Here is a 20,190-nt window from a genome sequence, read left to right as displayed (position 1 = left end):
ACAGTGGGTGAAAAAATTGCTAACAGTGATATTCCATAGAGAGACTTAATGGATTCCTTACAGAGATTTTATGTATATTATATATGTAATGAGGAACGATATTAAAGTAATGATGCCAATATTTCATCTCTATCATAAGAGACATTATCAAGGATACAACATAGAGCTGTTCATGCAGGCAACACAAAGAATATATTTAAATGGTTAGGCTAAGAGCCATAAGTTTTCCAGGAAGAGGCACATTATTTATAGGTGTAAATTTAATAAAATTCATCAAGTTCTTTAAATTATGAAAAATACAAAAAAAAAGTAACAGAATGCCTGAAACTTGTCCTCAAATAACAGAAGGAAAAAAATATGTAGTGATAGAAAGAATCTGTGGATGATAACAGGAGATTGGTATAGCAAGATGGATCAAATATAACAAGTTTTTTTCATAGGGTAGGAAAGTAAATTATACTTGAAAAGAATTCATCTTGAAGAATGTATGCAGACAAAACACACATGCTGGATTAATTACTTTACTTCTAATTATGAAAATAACACTCGACGTTTCGACCTCAATATCATGAGGAAAACATACATATGCACAGAACACAAGCTACATGACACCACACAAAAGTAAGATAAATCTAAATGGTTTGTTAAAAAAAAATAATAAATAAAAGATTATACATAAATATAAATAAATTAATTAACAAAATAAAATTTTGTTATATTCAGCAAGCCTAGTCCAAAGTCTGGCTCAGATATGTTGATAATATTTTTGCCATTTGGCCCCACAGCTGCAAAAACATTAAATACATCCCTAAACTGCCTGAGCAAAAAACACAAATGTATCCAATTCACCATCGAGATCAAAAACAACAACTCAGCAGTTAAGGAGTGAGTGGAATAGTGAGTGCATCTAGTGTGAATGAATTTAAGGGAAGGTATTACAGCTGGTTTAGGTGATTTATAGCCTCCCTCGATGAGTCCTTGACTCCTTGTAGGTCTCAGATAATAATAATAATAATTATTATTATTACGTAACACCTCCAGGAAGTCAAAGACTCATCGAGGGATAATAATAAGAGGACTGTAGAGATGTGTTTAAATGTAGTTCCACTATAAAACTTTTTTATTTATTTAGTTTTTTTATCATCTCTATATTATTATACTTATATCTATAAAAAATTTATTTTATTTTGATAATTAATTAATTTATATTTACGTATAGTTTTTTATTTATGATTTATTATTATTGTTATTATTATTATTTTTTATTTTTTCACCAGAGGTCTGACTAGGATAAATGGAGGCGTGACCTGAATAATAATAATAATAACGATTAACAAAGCATTTAGATTAATCTTACTTTTGTGCAGTATCATGTAGCTTTTGTCCTGTGCATATATGTGTTTTCCAGATGATGACCTTGATACAGAGGTCGAAACATCAAGTGTTATTTTCATAATTAGAAGTAAAGTAATTACTCCAACAGTGTTTTTGTCGTCATAAATTCTTCACAATGAATGTTGACCACCATGTAACCTTAAAAGAAAGAATTGAAATACTTGAAAATTTGTTATTTTTTTGCCTGAAACATCTTCATGACTAGGTTACTTGTATAAGAGTAGTTGATTTCATATGAAGTTGTCCCATCTATCTAATGCACAGTACATCCTTTCTGAGAATATATAATGGACTAGTTTTATCCTTTATTGAGGGTCTATCATTAGTAGCCAGAAGTCAATTTCTCTCTATATACAAGTAGCCTGGTTGTGATATTGCACATGTACACTTTTATTCACTCATGCTCTGATAAAATAAGGGTGAGAACAAGAATATAGTTTTTTCTTGCCAAGAAAATTTACAGATCAAATATGTATTTAGAATATCACAAAAAAAAGTAAAATGTCAATTCTGAAATTATAACTATTTGGATATGAACAGTTTATCACTGCTTTCTTTGTACATTAAAATGAAATCCAATATTATTAGATAAAAAAAGCTAATTTTTTAAACATTTCTCTCACTAGGACATTATGGCTTGTAATTGTTTCACAGGTACTATTAGGAATTGGAGTTGGAGCTCAATTAGTGGCAGCTTTCTTGCATGGTTTCAGGGATGCAATGTGAGTACATTTGTAAAATATGGCTTACCATATATAAAATAGCTACTGATATTATTTAGAATTAATGCAATGGCAATGGATACGAGGTAAATAGGAGGAAATCCCATGCATTGTAACTCTGTGATAAACTTCTCATTTTAGCAGTGATTTAAGAGATTTTTTAAACTAAAAACAGAGTTATTTTGGAATAGTGAGGAGGCAGCTAATAAAACAAGAAAATGAACTAAACCTGAGTAAGAAATTTAAGTCTAATAGTTTATCAGTTCTCGCAGGCTTGTTTATTTTATTATTTTTTTAAATTTATTTATTTTTGATAAAGAAGTAAGTAGGACTTTCATCTGAATTAGAGATAGAAATTAATAATTCATCTCAATTCAGCAGCCTGTGTAGTTGAGTGGTTAGCATATCCGCTCTCCAACTAACAGGCTGTGGGTTCGAATCCTGCTGTGTGCATGGAGGTTTTTGATTGCCTTTAGATGGGAAGTTAATTTTACTGTCCAGTGTGAGACCACTGCCATGCTTATTGGAGGCCTGAAGTGGCTTGAAAAAGTTCCATGTCTGGTCTCTAGCGCAGGGTTTCTGGACTTTCCAGCCTGTTTGGTCGAGTGGTTAGCATACCCTCTCTCTCCAACAACAGACAGGTCATAGGTTTGAATCCTGCTGTGGGCATCAATGTTTTTTTCCAATTTATAAAAATTGGAAAAAAAATCCTTGGTCCACCCACAGTACAAATGTACTATAGATTTACTAATAACCTTCCACGGATGGGAACCACATAAAAATGTAAAAAAGTAAATAAAAAAATAGAAAATTAATAAAAACTGTAAAACTTCATCATAATACAAATAGACTATAGGTTTATAGAAGCCTTTTGTGGGTGAGAGTCACATAAAAAATAAATAAAAATAGATAACCAGAAAAGACAGTTGTTTGTAATTTGAAAATATAAAAAATGATCTCAGCTCTAAGTTATTAACATAACATTCTTTGTTATGTTAATATTAGTTTTAAGCACACTAACATCAAATTTTTATGCTCAATTATTGTAAATTCTACTTATCTTTCATTATAGTTTTATCACAATTGTTCAGCATCATGTACTGTTAGAATGAAACCATGCATGAGTGCTGAGTTATAACTAAGGCTTGGCAAATGGGAATCTTGTTCCAAAGCATAACATACAGGATATCAACAATAGTTACAAAAACATAGAAAAAAAAAGAGAACTATTTTATGTATTAATGTTTATAAATGTATTGTTTTTGAAGATACCATCTCTAATTAAAATGAAAACTAAACAAAGGCATTCTCCATTCAGATTGGGATGCATTTCTTATTGCATTTTTTATAACCCATGAAAGGTTACAAATCTGTATATAGTACCTAAGGTACTATATATAGATTTAGTAATGCTGGTGGACTAAGGATCAGATAATCCATTATTATTATTACCACCCCAAGACCTCATGGAGTCAAAGACTCATCTGGGAGGTCCTTTTATCACACACACACACACAGCTCATCATACCGTGTTTTAAACACATTCAAACTCTTTGCAGACACCACATTCTCAGGCAAGGCATTCCAATCATTCACAACTCTGCACGAAAAAAACCTGCCTCTCATTCCCCTACTCACACCCTCTTTATACAGTTTCCAGAGATGACCTCTGGTTCTCCCCTGATCTTCTACTATTCTGTGTAGAACTTCTCCACCAATGATCCTATAACAACCCCTTACCAACTTGTAGGTCTCTATCATATCTCCACCTCTTCCTCCTGTCCACCAGACCCTGCAAATTACATCTTCTCAATCTTTCCTCATACTCGACATTCCAGAGGTCAGAAACTACCTTAGTCAGTCTCTTTTGGACCCTTTCCAACATCTCCTTTGGACTGTTTCCATTAGTCCATTTAACAATCAATAACCCATAAATTATCCAACCATGATAAGAGAACAGTTTGCTGATCAAATAACTGAGGATATAATTACTTGGTGCTGTACTAGTGGCTGTTTAATACACTAACACATTCAATAGTCAGTTAATTGAAGGTTTGTTCATTTGAAGGTTGGATAACTGAAAGTTCAGTGTACCAAAAGATCTGTGCCATGGCTTGTAAGCTGAAAAGTAGAAACACTACTCCCTTCACAAATCAGATCAGCAAATATATATATATTTATATTTATTATTGTGTAGCTCTCACATGTGAAGGGTTTTTTGAAAACCTATAGTGCATCACTACCAATGTTGAGCTAAGGATTTTTTCTATTTTAATTATTATTATTATTCAAAAGACATATTTCGGTGATTACACCACATTTTTTATTATTCAGTTATACAACATACTGAAATAATAGTTCCCGACAAGTTTTGTAAATCGTAGGATTTACATCTTCAGGAGTAAATAGTATAACTTAAAGTTTAAACAAGAGAAATTAATAAATACAAATCGTAACCATCTGGCTATTCATAAACTCAAATAACAGAATGCAGATATAAAATGTTATTGACGTTGAACAATACTGGACGATGTCACGTGTTCTTGTTCTCGTTCATACAGTCCGAGCTCAGAGTGAGGTAGATTTTTTATTAGAGCTGACCACACATGATCGAGAATTAAACCTTGATTTTTATGGCATTGGGTTTTTCAGCATATTAGCAGCCTCTTTAAATTTTCTTATGTAGCAGTTGGTTTCTATGTATGACATAGTCGTTTTTTGCCAGAGTACATCGTGTCCAGTGGAAGTAGTACGGAAAGCAAGACCCGTTTTTTGTTCTCTTTTGTATTGTACGTCTTTTTGGTGTTCAGCCATGCGTATTTCTCCAGATCTTCCTGTCTGTCCTAAGTAGCAAATCCCACAAGAGCAATGGATTTTGTAGACTCCTGGATTTTTAAAAGGATGATGAGGTGGTTTTGGTGGATGTAGGAAACTTGAGATTTTTTCCATAGGAAGGAAGGCTACTTTTACGTTGCGTTTGTTCATTAATTTGGCTAGCTTATCTGTAACATTTTTGATATAAGGAAGCGAGATTGCGTTTTTTTAATCCCGTTTCATTGTGTTGTTAGTTGGAGGCATTTTAAGGATTCTCTTGATGGTTTTTGTTTCATACCCATTCTGTTGGAGGATTTGTGGTAAGTATTTTAGTTCTTCATCATATCTTTCTTGTGTGCTGAAGATATTGTATGCTCTGTCTCGAAGAGTTTTAATTAAGCTTATTTTTTTGTGAAGGATGGTGGTGGTGTGAGGCTGCATTTAGAAATCTTCCTGTGTTGGTCAGCTTCCTATATACTGAGAAGGAGAGTTTATTTTCTTCATTAATTTCTAATACAATATCTAGAAAAGGAAGTTTTCTATTTTCTTCTTGTTATAAAGTAAATTTTATGGTGTTGTGCAAATTGTTGAGATAATCTTTAAAATTGATAAGTTCATCCGTTGTTCCATTCCATATGATGAAAATATTGTCTACATAGCGTAGCCATATTTTTGGTTTTTTATGGTAATTCTTTAGAGCATTGTTTTCAAATTTTTCCATAAATAGGTTTACTAATACCGGTGATAATGATGAACCCATGGCCAGTCCTTCTTTTTGTTCCCAGATTCTGTCTTGATAGGTGAAAAAAGTATTGTTTATACAATGTTTAAAAAGATCTAAGATGTCCGGAGGGAAGAAGTCTTCTAGGAGATTCAAAATTACTTGTCACGGGACGTTTGTAAACAAGCTGATAATGTCGAGACTTGCTAAGATGCCTGATGGATCAATATGTATATCTTTCACTTTTTCTATGAAATGTGTACTATTTTTTATGAAGGAAGATGTTTTTCCTATATGATGTGAGATCATGTTGGTGAAGTATTTTGCTAAGTTGAAAGTCGGTGAATCTCTTCCATCTACTATTGGTCTTAAAGGTATATCTGTCTTGTGGATCTTTGGAACACCATATTTTCTTGGTATCAAGGGATGCTTTGATTGTAAGTATTTTTTAAGTTCTTCCATCCAGAGAGGCACTTTTTTTTTATGAGATCATTTGTTTTTTTGTGTGTATGCCAAGTCGGGTCTCTGTCTAAGGGTTTGTAGGTGTTTGTATCCTCCAGGAGACTTTTCATTTTATTATCATATTCTGTAGCATTTAAAACGACAGTTGCGTTGCCTTTATCCGTTTTGATTATGACAACATTTTTGTCATCCTTTAATTTTTTAAGGCAAGTGTATTCATAAATATGCATGGCTGAACACCAAAAAGATGTACAATACAAAAGAGAACAAAAAATGGGTCTTGCTTTATACCACTTCCACTGGACACGATGTACTCTGGCAAAAAACGACTGTCATACATTGAAAGCAACTGCTACATAAGAAAATTTAAAGAAGCTGCAAATATGCTGAAAAACCCAACCCAATGCAATAAAAACCAAGGTTTAATTCTCCATCAAGTGTGGTAAGCTCTAATAAAAAATCTACCTCAATCTGAGCTCGGACTGTATGAACGAGAACAAGAACACGTGACATCGTCCAGTATTGTTCAACGTCAATAATGTTTTATATCTGCATTCTGTTATTTGAGTTTATGAATAGCCAGACAGTTATGATTTGTATTTATTAATTTCTCTTGTTTAAACTTTAAGTTATACTATTTACCCCTGAAGATGTAAATCCTACGATTTACGAAACTTGTCGGGAACTATTATTTCAGTATGTTGTATAACTGAATAATAAAAAAATGTCGTGTAATCACTGAAATATGTCTTTTGAACCAATTAGCCGCAGATGTCTACGCCTGCTATAATAATAGCAGGTGTAGACATATAATTGAATATGAATTTGTGAGTAGACAAGAAAGGAATCGGATGGGCTGGAATGTAAAGGAAACAGTCAGATTCAAAGAGGTTTCTGAGATGGATAAGAAAAAAAGAAATGACTTGAAGAAGGCATGGAGAAGTCACATTTAATAAGTGGATTCAGTGAAACTTGTTATAGATCCAGAAATGAGCTGTTATAGTTGTATTAGAAGTCTCAGAAATATGGATAATTCAACAGTTGACTTGAGTGAGTTGATTCACCCAAACATTGTTGGAATAAGTGCGACATGGTTGGATGAGGATGACATCCTAACAAGAATGGAGATGGAAGGGTATAATGTTTTTCATGAAGACAGAAAGGGTAAAAAAGGTAGAGAGGCGAAGGGGAAATAGTGGTAGTAGTTTTGAGGCAGTATATGGTGTGAGATAGAGGTGAATAGAATGAAATATATAGTCAGATTATTATTATTATTTAGGCCTCATCGCAGGAGGTCCTTTCTACAAAACAAAAGTCTTTCAAAACTCATCGTGGGAGGTCTCCTCCTAGGAAACACAAAGTCTATCATACCACTTCTTAAACTCATCGACCGTTTCTCGCTCTCACCACTCTATCATGCAATGCATTCCATGGTTCAACCACCCTCCATGCAAAGAAACCACTCCTCACCCGCTTGCTCACAGCTTCCTTTCGTAACTTCCAGGGATGGCCCCTTGTCATTACTCCTTCCCACAGTTCAAGCAAGCGAAAGAACTCCCCAGTGTCAACCCTGTAACCACCTCTCAACAGCTTAAAAGTCTCAATCATATCACCTCTCCTTCTTCTATCCACCAAACTCTGCAGTCCACATTCCCTCAGCCGATCCTCATAACCAAAATTGTACAGTCCTGAAACCATCTTTGTTATCTGCCTTTGTTCCCTTTCCACAATTAATTTATCCCCTTCAAATCCTGGAGACCAAATCTGAGAACAATAGTCTAAGTGTGGTCTGATCAGTGTCTTATTCAACGGAATGATAACTCTTTTATCCTCAGGTCAGCGTCCTTCTCATTATTGCTGCAATCCTCTTTGTTACCTTCACCACCTTTGCAATATGTCCTTTGAATTTCAGATTTCTATCCATCATCAACCACCAGATCTCGTCTCCCCTGCTTCCTCCAGTATAGCTCCTCCAATAGAGTATGCAGCGTCCCATCGATGTGTCCCAAACGTCAAGACCTTACATTTAGCTGCATTGACATCCCCCCATTGATTTTCCCATCTGTCTAACGTATCAAATCCTCTTGCAGGGCTACCACATCTGCACTATTACTAATAATAATTCCTAGCTTCACATCATCCACAAACAATCGAATATCTCCCTGCAATCCACTGACAATGTCATTGATATAAAGGTTAAACAATATAGGCCCCAGTACTGAGCCCTGTGGGACCCCACTTGTAACCCTCTGCCTCCTTGAAATTGCCCCACTATACACAACTCTCTGATACCTATCTCACAGCCAATCCTGTATCCAGTTGACCAACCTGACATCCAAACCCATGTGCTGCAACTAAAATATCAGCTTATCATGTGGCACCCTGTTAAATGCCTTCGCTAAATCCCAGTAAATGGCAGTATATGCCTTTCCATCATGTACTGCTCTTTTAACTTGATTATAAAAGGCTAGCATATTACTGAAACAAGAGCAGCCCCTCACAAATTCATGTTGACTCTCACAGATAACATTCTGCTCAATGTTGTATACAGTCCCTAACTAATTTCTCCAAGATCTCAACAGCTACTGATGAAACACAAACTGGCCTATAATTAGACACTTCCAGTCTGTTCCCCCCCCCCTCTTATGCAATGGCACTATCTTACCTTCCTTCCATTCCCCGGGCCTCTTTCCCATAGCTAGACTTTCATTGGAAAGCCAGGTCAAAGGAGCTGTTAGTTCCTTAGTACATTCTCTCAAAACTTGTGGTGAAATACCATCCAATCCAACAGCTTTACTGACAATCAGAGTACTCAGTATTTGGAACATGCTCTCCTACTGCACCTATAAATATTGAACCTGCCCTATCCCTCTAGTGTTAAAATTTACTCCTCCAGGATGAAATACACCAATAAAGTGTTCATTGAACAATTGCACTATATCCTCTGCATCAATCACTCTATTCCCTTTATTATCCCACAATGTCATTTTTTCACAATCATTTCTCCTCCTACTGGCCACATAGCTAAAAAATCCACTAGGATTTTCTTTGGATCTTAGGGCCAATCTCTTCTCATACTAGTCACTCTCCTGGCCTGTGTCTTATATTCTTCATGCATCTGCTCTTCACTTGTCTCCTTATATCTCTTCCATAGCCTTTTCTTCGCATGCAATTCCTGTTTAATATTGTTTGTCATCTACTTTACACCAAATTGTGTCCTCTTCTTCACTTGTGGAATACAGCTTACTATTGCTGCTAACAAATATTCCTTCACAGTTTCCCAAGTCACTAATGATATTCCGGTCTTCCAATTCTTTCCTGTATGAAACTTCCCCAAGTTGATGTCTAAGACTATTATAATCACCTGCCTTATAATTACACATATGTTCCTGTCTCTTTGATACTCCTGCATGTCTATTCATCTTCCAAGTCAAAACCACATGGTCACTCTCCAACTGGTGGGAGAGATGTCATCTCAGTTATTATCAACTCTTCTGATGCTATGACCAAATCCAAAACTCTTGAACCTCTTGTTCCCTCTATTACATGTTGTCTAAGACATTTGTCCCTCAAGAATTCTAGAAATTCCATTCTCTTATTTCTACACGCATCTTCCTCTCCTCAATTTATACTGCTGTAGTTAAAATCTCCAATAACAATCATTCTTCTTGCACTTGCCAAGCTCAACTGTCTAAACATCTCCTGGTCCCCACCCTCTGTGCTCCTTGGTTTGTAGCAACACCCCACTAAATATCCTCTCTTGCCTATCTCTACCTCACACCATATGCTTTCAAAATCATTACTGTCACTGTCTTCCAAAGCCACCACTCTTAGAGGACATAAGTCATTACTTATCATAAGCCATACTCTACCACCACACTTTCCCTTCCTATCCTACCAAAAAATGTTGCTATAGACTTGGTAATGTATAGTGTAGTGACAGTGGTTAAATTCTAAGCAAATAAGCTCCAGGGCCCTTAAAGTAAGGATCATAAATGTGAGGCTATTGCTAGATTGTTGCAATGTTTTTTTAATTTAATTTATTTATTATTCTGGTGGAGTTAAAGCCATCAGGCCTTCTCTTCCACACCACTAGAAACATTAAATACAAATACAGATACAAAATTACAAATTAATATAATACTTCTAACATATTAAAAGATAATTCAATTTTCTTTCTGATTTGCTTTTGTTGGCATTGTTTATACCCTTCCCCTTTAATACGTATTAATCCATTTATTCGCTATGATGCTAAGTGAATACCCTGATGTGAAAAACGTCCACCTGGGGTCTGTACCTCTGCACATTATACACCCAAAACCTCCATCCTAAATAACCAATTGTATTTACCTTTGAATGCTATCCACTGATCGAGTGTCCACAACTTGACAAATCTTTCCTTTCATTCAACATATTAATATTATTGCATTGCAACTGATGGGAATCCTGTGTTTCTGTGGATTCATTATAGACTTCTTTCTCTTCAGAAACTACATACAAATGTCATTACAAACATTATTACGCTGCAATAATGTTTGCTTGTCAGTCGCTGCAAGATAGTGCATTACAGGAAGCTCCAAACCTCCCCATCCCGTTCATCATGCGTTCGTAATTAGGTGACTGTTGATATTGACTTTATATACACATTCAAAACTGTAAACAGTTGTTGAATAATAACACAATAATGTAGGCATAATTACCGTAAAGGGAGAAAAGTCACAAAACAGAAAAATGTTCCAGGTCCAGGCCCGGTGCATAAAAAAAATTCCTGGGCTGCGTACCTGGAGGGCCCCGGCTGAATTTAACCACTTGGGTAGTGACCATAAAATGTATACGCTTATTAGCCAAGCAAATAGGAAAAGGGTTACCATCCCATAATGATAACCCTTTTCCTTGTGATTTTAATTATGGAAATATAGAGTGGAATGACAAGATAGCAATTGGAAGTAAAGAAATTGAGTCTCGAATTTTTGAGGGACAACTACCTCAGGCAGTGTGTAACAGAGGAAATGCATGGATTGATGGTCTTGGATTTAATCATCTCATCAAAGGACGTCATAAATAAATCAGATCTCTCTCTCTTTCTCTCCAATTGGTAAGAATGACCATGAAGTAATTACCTGGTAGTTGTCAGAAAACTTATACCATTTTCTCCAATCGATATCATCATACCATAATCATTTTTTTTTTTTTTACTGGCTACATATCAAAAGATATGTAGCCAGTAAATATATATGTCCAAGATATATGTCCTCCCGTGATGAGTCTTCGGACTCCTTGGAGGTGTCATGAATAATAATATCAAAAGAACTCCCTAGTTTTGTTTTGTTTTTCTTCAGTAGCTATCTGCTGTTGATACTCTCATACTGCACTTTTATTACCCTTACTTTTGTGAGGAAATAGTGGAACTACAAGGCTGGTGATTATGAGAAGCTCAGGAGAGCTTGCAGCTGTAGTACGATATGAGGAGTTGGGTTGAAGGGAGATCAGTGCTACTTGGTTGCTATTCAAGAACTATTTAGTAAAAACAATGTCTAATGTATTCCAAGGGTTAGAAGGTTAAATAAGGTAGGTGTGAAATGTATGAATGAAGAGATTAAGCATGCTGCAAAGAAAGAAGGCATTATGGAGACAGCAAAAATGAGTGGTAATAATCAATTCCATGAGGAGTACAAAAGAACAGGCAAGGAGCATGACTCAGTTGGTAAGGGTAGTAAAAGTGCAGTATGAGAGTATGAGCAGCAGTTAGCTACTGAAGTGAAAAAAAAACAAAAAAACTAGGGAGTTCTTTTGATATGTAGTCAGTAAAAAAAAAAAAAGAAGAATGATTATGGTATGATGACATTGATTGGAGAAAATGGTATAAGGATAGCTGGTGTGTAGTGTTAGATCCTGAATGAAGGAATCTTGGAAAGAAATCATTCATTTAGAACCTAACATATAAAACTTGCTGGCAAAGAGAAATACCTGCACATCAGTTGTAATTAAAAGTGAAACTTCTTCACTTTATGTAAAATTTGTATTCTTTATTTTAAGTACCTTATATTTAAGCTGTGGTGATTGTCTTAAGATTTCATTTTAAAGTATGTCTAAAAAGAGAGATAATCTGATTTAAATTTAAGCGTCACTTAAGCTATGTAAACTTTACTGTGAGTCATCTAAAAAAGTTGCTAAGTAATAATTCCTGGAAGGCATAAAGCTACACGTGTACAGCGTAGCGCTAGCGGCTATAGCTTACTCGGAACATTACATTGCCATGTATTCTGTGAATCCAAGTATAACAGCGTCATAAAGGCGAAGGATGAACCCAAAGGGGTGAAAAGATAAAGGCCGTGTGCAAAAAGGGGACTAAGAAAAGAGGGCGTGCTATAGAAGAATACAAGGGGGTTGAACCGGTATCGGAACACACTCTCTGATCGTAACGTTTTCCTGTTTTGGTGGTTCAGAAGTTAGCGGGCAGTTTCACGTAAGGGGGGGGGTGAAGTCTGTGATAAGATGTCGGACTGCGAGCATTCTTAAAATGAAGTAGGATTCTATGTAAAGCTGAAGGTAAAATTTCCAGTCCTAGCAGAATCAAGCTGTCACTGAAAAGTTCCATCTAAATGTTCCTAAAATGCAGAAATTGAGTCCATTTTCAGTAGAAATAATGAAGATAGTGTAACCCCTACGTTGGCGTATGGACAGCCAATAGATGAGAAGTATCCAGACATACACGTGGTACAGAACGATGCGGAAAAAGCTCGTTAAGGTGCAATTACTCTAATTTTGTGTGAAAGTTCATTAGAAGAGAGAAGATTGTTTACGAATGTGAAATTAAGAACTATATTCTAAAGAACTCTGTGGACAGTCTCTATTTAGAAAGTTAACCTCCTTTGAGAGTAAGAAGAATTGTTTGGAAGAGATCCTTTGTAATTTTGTATGTGATAGGATTAACTTGATGTTATAAGAATAGTAGAATTTAGTATCTCAGTAGCATTAGAATGTTTGTTACTTTTCTCTTACGAGTAATACTACTGAAAGGAATTTAGCTTAACTTCATATCATTTGCTATCTATATCCCAATGTGCAGTTACTGTGTTTAGCATGCTTTATAAGATTTAATTAGTTTAGAATGTGTTAATCTCTTAGTTCGAGTTTTATTTAGTATTGAGCATAATTGAGTGTATGAATTTTGTATTGTGTTTTAGTTCCAATAAACATGTCATATTTACCTGAACCTGAGTCATGCCTGATTACAATTCCAACTTACCACTTATAAAAATAGAACCTATTTTGGTGGGAAGGATTAAAAAGAAAGTATAATTATAGATTTAGGTCACGACTGCAATAATCTGAATCTATACGGCAGTTTAAATAAGATATTGTGTAAGAAAACTAAGAATCTAGTATTGTCTCCCTGAGTAAGGATCTTTTCTACTATAGGATACTGGCTGGCGCAGCAAAATATAAATTCACCAGTATCCAAAGAGGAAACAATCCTAGATATAAGAATAAGATTAAAGTAAGAGAAGAAAGAATAAATAACAAAAGGTAAATATATAACAATAGAGCAACCGGTAGGATTTTGATTGTATAGGGTTTTAGGTAAGAAAGGATAGAATTAAGCTTAAGTACGGAGGCTGTTGAATAAGTTATAAGCCTATATTTATACAGAAAACAGATTACCTTTAATTGTCATCACTTACATGGTCTTTTTCGAAGTAACTACTGTGAGATGCGATGCATTTGTCCCAACGTTGAGTCCACTTCTTAAACACATGTGAAAGTCCGTTTATTGAGAGTTCTTTCAAAATGGCCTCCGTAGCTTTTACACATGCTTTGTTGCTTTCGAAATGGCGGCCTCTTAGTGGTTTCTTGAGCTGAGGAAACAGCCAGAAATCGCACGGTGCGAGATCAGGACTGTATGGACGGTGTGGTAGGATATCTATGTTGTTCTTCTACAAAACATCCACTACACCACCAGCAATATGTGGCCTTGCATTATCGTGGTGCAATAAGAAGCCACCATTCTTCAGCAATGGACGCTTCCTTTTGACGTGCTGTACCATTGTTTGTAAAACATATGCATAGTACAAGCCATTTACGGTATTCCCAGGTTCTACAGCATGTTGGTAAACAATGCCTTCATAGTCTGGGGGGGGGGGGGGTGGGGGGGGGGGGGGGTGGGGGGGGGGGGGGGTGGGGGGGGGGGGGGGTGGGGGGGGGGGGGGGTGGGGGGGGGGGGGGGTGGGGGGGGGGGGGGGTGGGGGGGGGGGGGGGTGGGGGGGGGGGGGGGTGGGGGGGGGGGGGGGTGGGGGGGGGGGGGGGTGGGGGGGGGGGGGGGTGGGGGGGGGGGGGGGTGGGGGGGGGGGGGGGTGGGGGGGGGGGGGGGTGGGGGGGGGGGGGGGTGGGGGGGGGGGGGGGTGGGGGGGGGGGGGGGTGGGGGGGGGGGGGGGTGGGGGGGGGGGGGGGTGGGGGGGGGGGGGGGTGGGGGGGGGGGGGGGTGGGGGGGGGGGGGGGTGGGGGGGGGGGGGGGTGGGGGGGGGGGGGGGTGGGGGGGGGGGGGGGTGGGGGGGGGGGGGGGTGGGGGGGGGGGGGGGTGGGGGGGGGGGGGGGTGGGGGGGGGGGGGGGTGGGGGGGGGGGGGGGTGGGGATAAGTTCAGCAGTTGAAGAATAAGGATGCAGAAGGCAGTGCATTTGAGGCTACCTGGTCTGAGATAGAGGCCAAAAGCGTGAAATATATAGTTGGTTGCATCCAGGGAGATACAAAGCAGAATGCATATTATTATTCATGTTATTATCAGTATGCTTTGGCAAATAAAGTGCACAGTAAGTAATTAATATGGGGGGAGCTACAACTATGGAAACATACACTAGAAAGACAAAGAGTCATAGGGAGAAAAGGAAATCAAATTTATACAGCTGCTAAAAGATAATTGCCTGCAAAAGCATGTGATAGAGGGAAGGGAAAGGAAGGGGTGAAATCAGGGTTTAAGAGTGATGGATCTGGTGATAAAATTAGAGAACTCAATTTGCTACTCTCTATTACACAAGGATCCAATACCTTCTCCACTTCCTTCAGTATTAATCCCACCAAGAATATTATTATTATTATTATTATTATTACGGGCAACTCCAGGGAGTCATTAGACTCATCGAGGGAGGCCCCAAATCATTTTCATCACAACTATTCGACATTCATACAGTATTTATCATACCTCGCCTTAAACTCATTCACTGTCACAGCATCCACCACAGACTCAGGGAGCGCATTCCACTCATTCACTACTCTAAAAGTAAAGAACCCAGCTCTAACACCTTTACTAACCACACTTTTGCCCAGTTTCCATGGATGTCCCCTAGTCCTCCCACAACCAGCCCTGTTCTCAAAAATATCTTCTGAATTAATTTTATAGAAACCCTTCAGTAATTTGAATGTCTCAATCATATCTCCCCTCCTCCGCCTATCAACCAATTTTTGCAACCCACAAATCCTCAACCTGTTCTCATACGGTTCATTCCACAGACCTGCTATCATCTTGGTCACTCGCCTCTGGATACTCTCCACCTCCTCCCCATCAAGAAGAAACCTAGGTGACCAAATCTGAGCACAGTAGTCGAGATGAGGTCTTATCAAGGCTCGATACAGAGGAACAATAACCTGCTTGTCTCTGCTTGTCAACGTATTCTTCAGCAACCAAGTGATTTGATGAGCTGATTTGGCCACTTTTGCAATGTGTCCCCTAAATTTCAATTCCTTATCCACCAACACTCCTAAATCTCGTGCCTCATCAATTTCCTGGAGCACGGTTCCACCAATGCAGTAAACTGCCTCCCATCTTTTCACCCCAAAATGCATAACCTTACATTTTGCCACATTAAATTGACATCCATTCTCCCTAGCCCAGACCTCCAATCTATCCAAATCATCCTGCAAAATTTTGACGTCATCTGCATTCACTATTGCCCTACCCAACTTCGCATCATCCGCAAACAAATGAACTGTTCCTCTTAGATCCTTTCCTATATCATTTATGAACAAATTAAACAGCAGTGGTCCAAGAACAGATCCTTGTGGTACACCACTAGTCACAGGCCGTCTTGTGGACTCTACTCCTGAGTAAACCACTCTCTGATATCTCTCCGTCAACCACCCTCCTATCCATCTCACCAACCCTATGTCCATTCCCATATGCTGCAATTTACTGATTAGAATTCCATGTGGTATCCTGTCAAAGGCCTTAGCAAGGTCCAGCAGAATCACTGTAAACCCATTACCCTTATCCAGTTCAGCCATCACTGTGTTATAATACGTGAGCAAGTTACTGAGGCATGACCTACCCTTCACAAAACCATGCTGTCCCCGATACAGTATCCCATTTTCTTCTATCCAATCTTGTATTTTCCTCTTGACTATTTTCTCTAAGACCTTGATAATGATTCCTGTTATGCTGATTGGCCGGTAATTTTCAACAGCAGCCTTGGAACCACCTTTGTGCAGTGGAACTATTTTCCCCTCTTTCCACCCCCTTGGGACTGACCCAGTCCTGAGGCTCAAATTAAACATAATGGTCAAGGGCACTGACAATTCTTTGGCCGCTTCACGTACGACACGAGCTGGTATACCATCCAATCCCACAGATGTATTGACATTGAGGTTCTGTAATAGACTAGTTACCTCTACCTCATTCATCACAATTCCAGTATAAGCTGTTGGTTCCTCCATTTCCGCAAAGCCACCACCTGGATGATATACTCTTGCAAAGTGCTCGCTCAGTAATTCCACAACATCGACTGATTCAGTTACCTCCCTACCCTCAGCATTTTTTAAGATCATTCTACCATGAGCATTTTTCCTTTTACTTGCAACATATTGAAAAAACTGTTTGGGATTCTCTTTAGCCTGCATGGCCAATTTCCTTTCGTAATCTGCTTTTGCTTTTCTTACCACCCTTGTTACCATCCTGGCCTGAGCTTTATACTGTTCATGCACCTGATGGTCACCCTTCTCCTTAAATTCCCTCCACAATTGTTTCTTTTTTTGCAGCTCAAGCTTAATAGTGTTATTCATCCATTTAACCCCTACCTGATTTATTATTCGGACTCTTGGTATACAGTCAACCATTGCCTCCTGCAAACAGTTCTTAACCACCTCCCATGCACCATCAACATCCAGCCCTTGCAGTTTTACATGCCATGGCATTGAGCCAAGCACACACCTAAGCTTGTCATACTTACCAGCCCGGTAATTCCACATATACCCTGTCTTAATTGTAAATTCGACTCCTTTAGCCACCTCCCAAGCCATGACCTTATGGTCACTCTCACCAATTGGTGGCAACATGGTCATGTTCGTTACAGCTACATTCTCAGTTGCAATTACTAGGTCCAGCACTCTCTGCCCCCTGGTATTTTCCAATACATGTTGCCGTAGATAGTTGTCCCTTAATAACTGCATAAAATCCAATTCCTTCCTCCCATGTGCCCTCTCCTCTTTCCAGTCAATGTTACCATAATTGAAATCACCCATAATAATTACCCTCCTTCCATTCATTTCTTCTATTTGCTTATGCATACTATTCCCACCATCCACTCCATCACCCGGTCTATAGCAGCACCCAATTGTATATTTTGTTCTGCTAGATTGTATCTCACACCAAACAGCCTCAAATGTGCTTTTTTCCCCATCCTGCAGTTCAACTTCTATACTCCTTGGCTGAAGCTCATCAGCTATCATCAATAACACTCCTCCCCCCTTTTTATTCACCCTGTCACTCCTGAACACGCTATACCCATCGCATTCAATCCCACTAGCTTTAAAATCTTCTGTCAGCCATGTTTCACTAATACCGACAACCTGTGGCCTGGAAGTGCCAACCATGGCCAAAAACTCTTCCTTCTTGTTCCTAATACTCCTGGCATTAGTGTACATGAATCGCAGAAGCCCATTTGTCCCATCCCTACTTTGATTCCTTATACTAATTATCCCATTCTGATTTGTTGTCCGTCGTACTCGCCCGGGCGTAATATACTCATTCATACACTTAACTGCCCCCCCTAAAGTCTGCATATCTACTCCCCCCCCTCTTAATAAATCTAGTTTCCCTGAGTCTGTACATCCACTTCCACATCATTCATCAACACTCTTTCAAGTCTCCGTACACCAACTCCATTCAAATGTAACCCATCCATCTTATATAAGTCCTTTCGCCCATCGAACTCATTCCACACATCCACAAATTCCACACCACTCTCCATGCATAACCCACGCATAAAGTCATTGGCAATTATGGCCCTCCTTCTAAACACTTCGCTGTCATACCGCGGTAAGATACTCACCATCCTAACTCTCTCACTCTTCTCTTTTGCTACCTCAAACAACTCCCTCACATCCTCTATCATTTCCATTTTGTCCTCTTTCAAATCATTCGTTCCTGCCACTATTATCATCTCTTTCACCCTCTGTTTTTGCAGTCGAATAGATTCGCTGACGTCCTTTATGTTCGCACCCGGCTGGTACGACTTCGTTAAACTCTCAATTATTACGCCTCTTAATAGCGAATCCCCATACAGCACTCGATAGAATGTGTGTTTCATAGTTCAAAATCTGCCTCTTACCTATGTTAAACTGGCATCCCTGATTTATCAACTTTCCCTTCCTACTGAAATCCTTCTGCAAAAACCACATCAATAGCATTCATAATAACCTTCTCCAACTTTTCCTCAAATTACCTGAATTATTTATTATTTCATCCACCTTTTCATGCAAGTAACTGAATATCTGCTTACATTTCATTTACAGTATCACTGACAGTAGAATAGTTATGATCCCAGTACTGAGTCATAGAACTCAGTCTGTAGAACTGCACACAATATCAAATTTTTATGCTTCAATCTACCAATTGGCAACCCTTATCCGCTCTACTAAAGACCAACCTCCCCCCTCTAGACACTACCTGGTGTATACCAGGTCCCTTGCAGCTGTAAGCTGTCCTACTTTAGCCAAACAGGCAGGACAACTAATATCAGAATTTCAGAACACAAGGACTACATCTGGTTTCACCAATACAGCCACTCTGTTCTTGCAGACCATGTGCTGGATACCCGCCATAGAATACGGTGAAAGAAAGCCACGATAATACACCGTAGTAAATTCAAATACGAAAGGCTTTTCATGGAATCAGCCTCAGCCCTAAGAAACAATCCAAACCTCAACAAATTTGGTTGCATGAGACTCCCAAATTTGGGAAACCTACATCAGAAGACCTTCAGCTCAATTGCCCACGAATACCAACATTGCCGGCTAGGAGGCACCATCAGGACTTTTAGGAGAAAGAATAGCTTCCTGCTTCATCCTCATTTACTGTTTGTTGTGCTTGCGTGCACGTGTCTTGTTTTTAAGTTGCTGTGAAAATGGCAACGTGACATTGCCGAAATATTGGAAGTATTAAAAAATTCATTTTAATGTATATCCGAGTATACCTTGTAATTTCCTTAAGCTATTTAGGAAAAATGCATAATCAACATCTAAGCCTTTCCACAAGAATTTAATCTACCAAATATTCAAATTATTATTCAAAATTAAGTGGATACTGAATACCACATTATTTCTTAGCCGAATAAGAAACTCAAAGATAGGAAATCTAATCTAAGAGTTTCATGCCGAATATAGAAAACTACATAAAGTTTGGTGAGTCCAAGCGTAAGCCAACACTTGGTAGTGCAATGCTAGGGCAACTCGTAGTAAAGTTGGAGCAAGCTCTGATCACTGTTCATAGTATTTTCCCATAATGTAAAACACAGCTCCTAGGAGAAGTTCGGAGAGTCCAAGCGTAAGCCAATACCTGGTAGTGCAATGCTAGGATAACTCGTAGTAAAAGTAGAGCAAGCTCCGATCACTGTTCTTAGTATTTTCCCATAATGTAAAACATATCTCCTAGAAGATGTATTACTGTTCTACATTATGAGAGAAGGTCACTACCCAGACTGGTTTCAACCTTTTTTGAGGTCTCATCAATGAGTAGGTAGACCTAGATGTAATACTAAGGTTTCAATAGTCACTGCTTATTTCTTTACTGTACGAGTTGCTAAAAGGTG

General features: G+C 38.5%; 1 protein-coding gene across 1 annotated transcript in view; it reads left to right on the top strand.

The window, feature by feature from the left end:
• Positions 1-20,190, top strand: part of LOC150107030 (MFS-type transporter SLC18B1-like) — a 213,497-nt gene that overhangs the window by 139,883 nt on the left and 53,424 nt on the right. Inside the window, exon 11 of the mRNA XM_090392910.1 lies at positions 2,022-2,117. Within this exon, the coding sequence (XP_090249036.1) occupies positions 2,022-2,117 (96 nt within the window). The remainder of the gene's footprint in view (positions 1-2,021; positions 2,118-20,190) is intronic.

Source organism: Typopeltis vanoorti, chromosome 5 (assembly GCF_054136105.1).
Source record: "Typopeltis vanoorti isolate ZY-2024b chromosome 5, IOZ_Tvanoo_1.0, whole genome shotgun sequence".
Taxonomy (NCBI): domain Eukaryota; kingdom Metazoa; phylum Arthropoda; class Arachnida; order Uropygi; family Thelyphonidae; genus Typopeltis; species Typopeltis vanoorti.
Note: the sequence above shows the minus strand (reverse complement) of the source record. Positions and strands in the feature narration are given on the sequence as shown.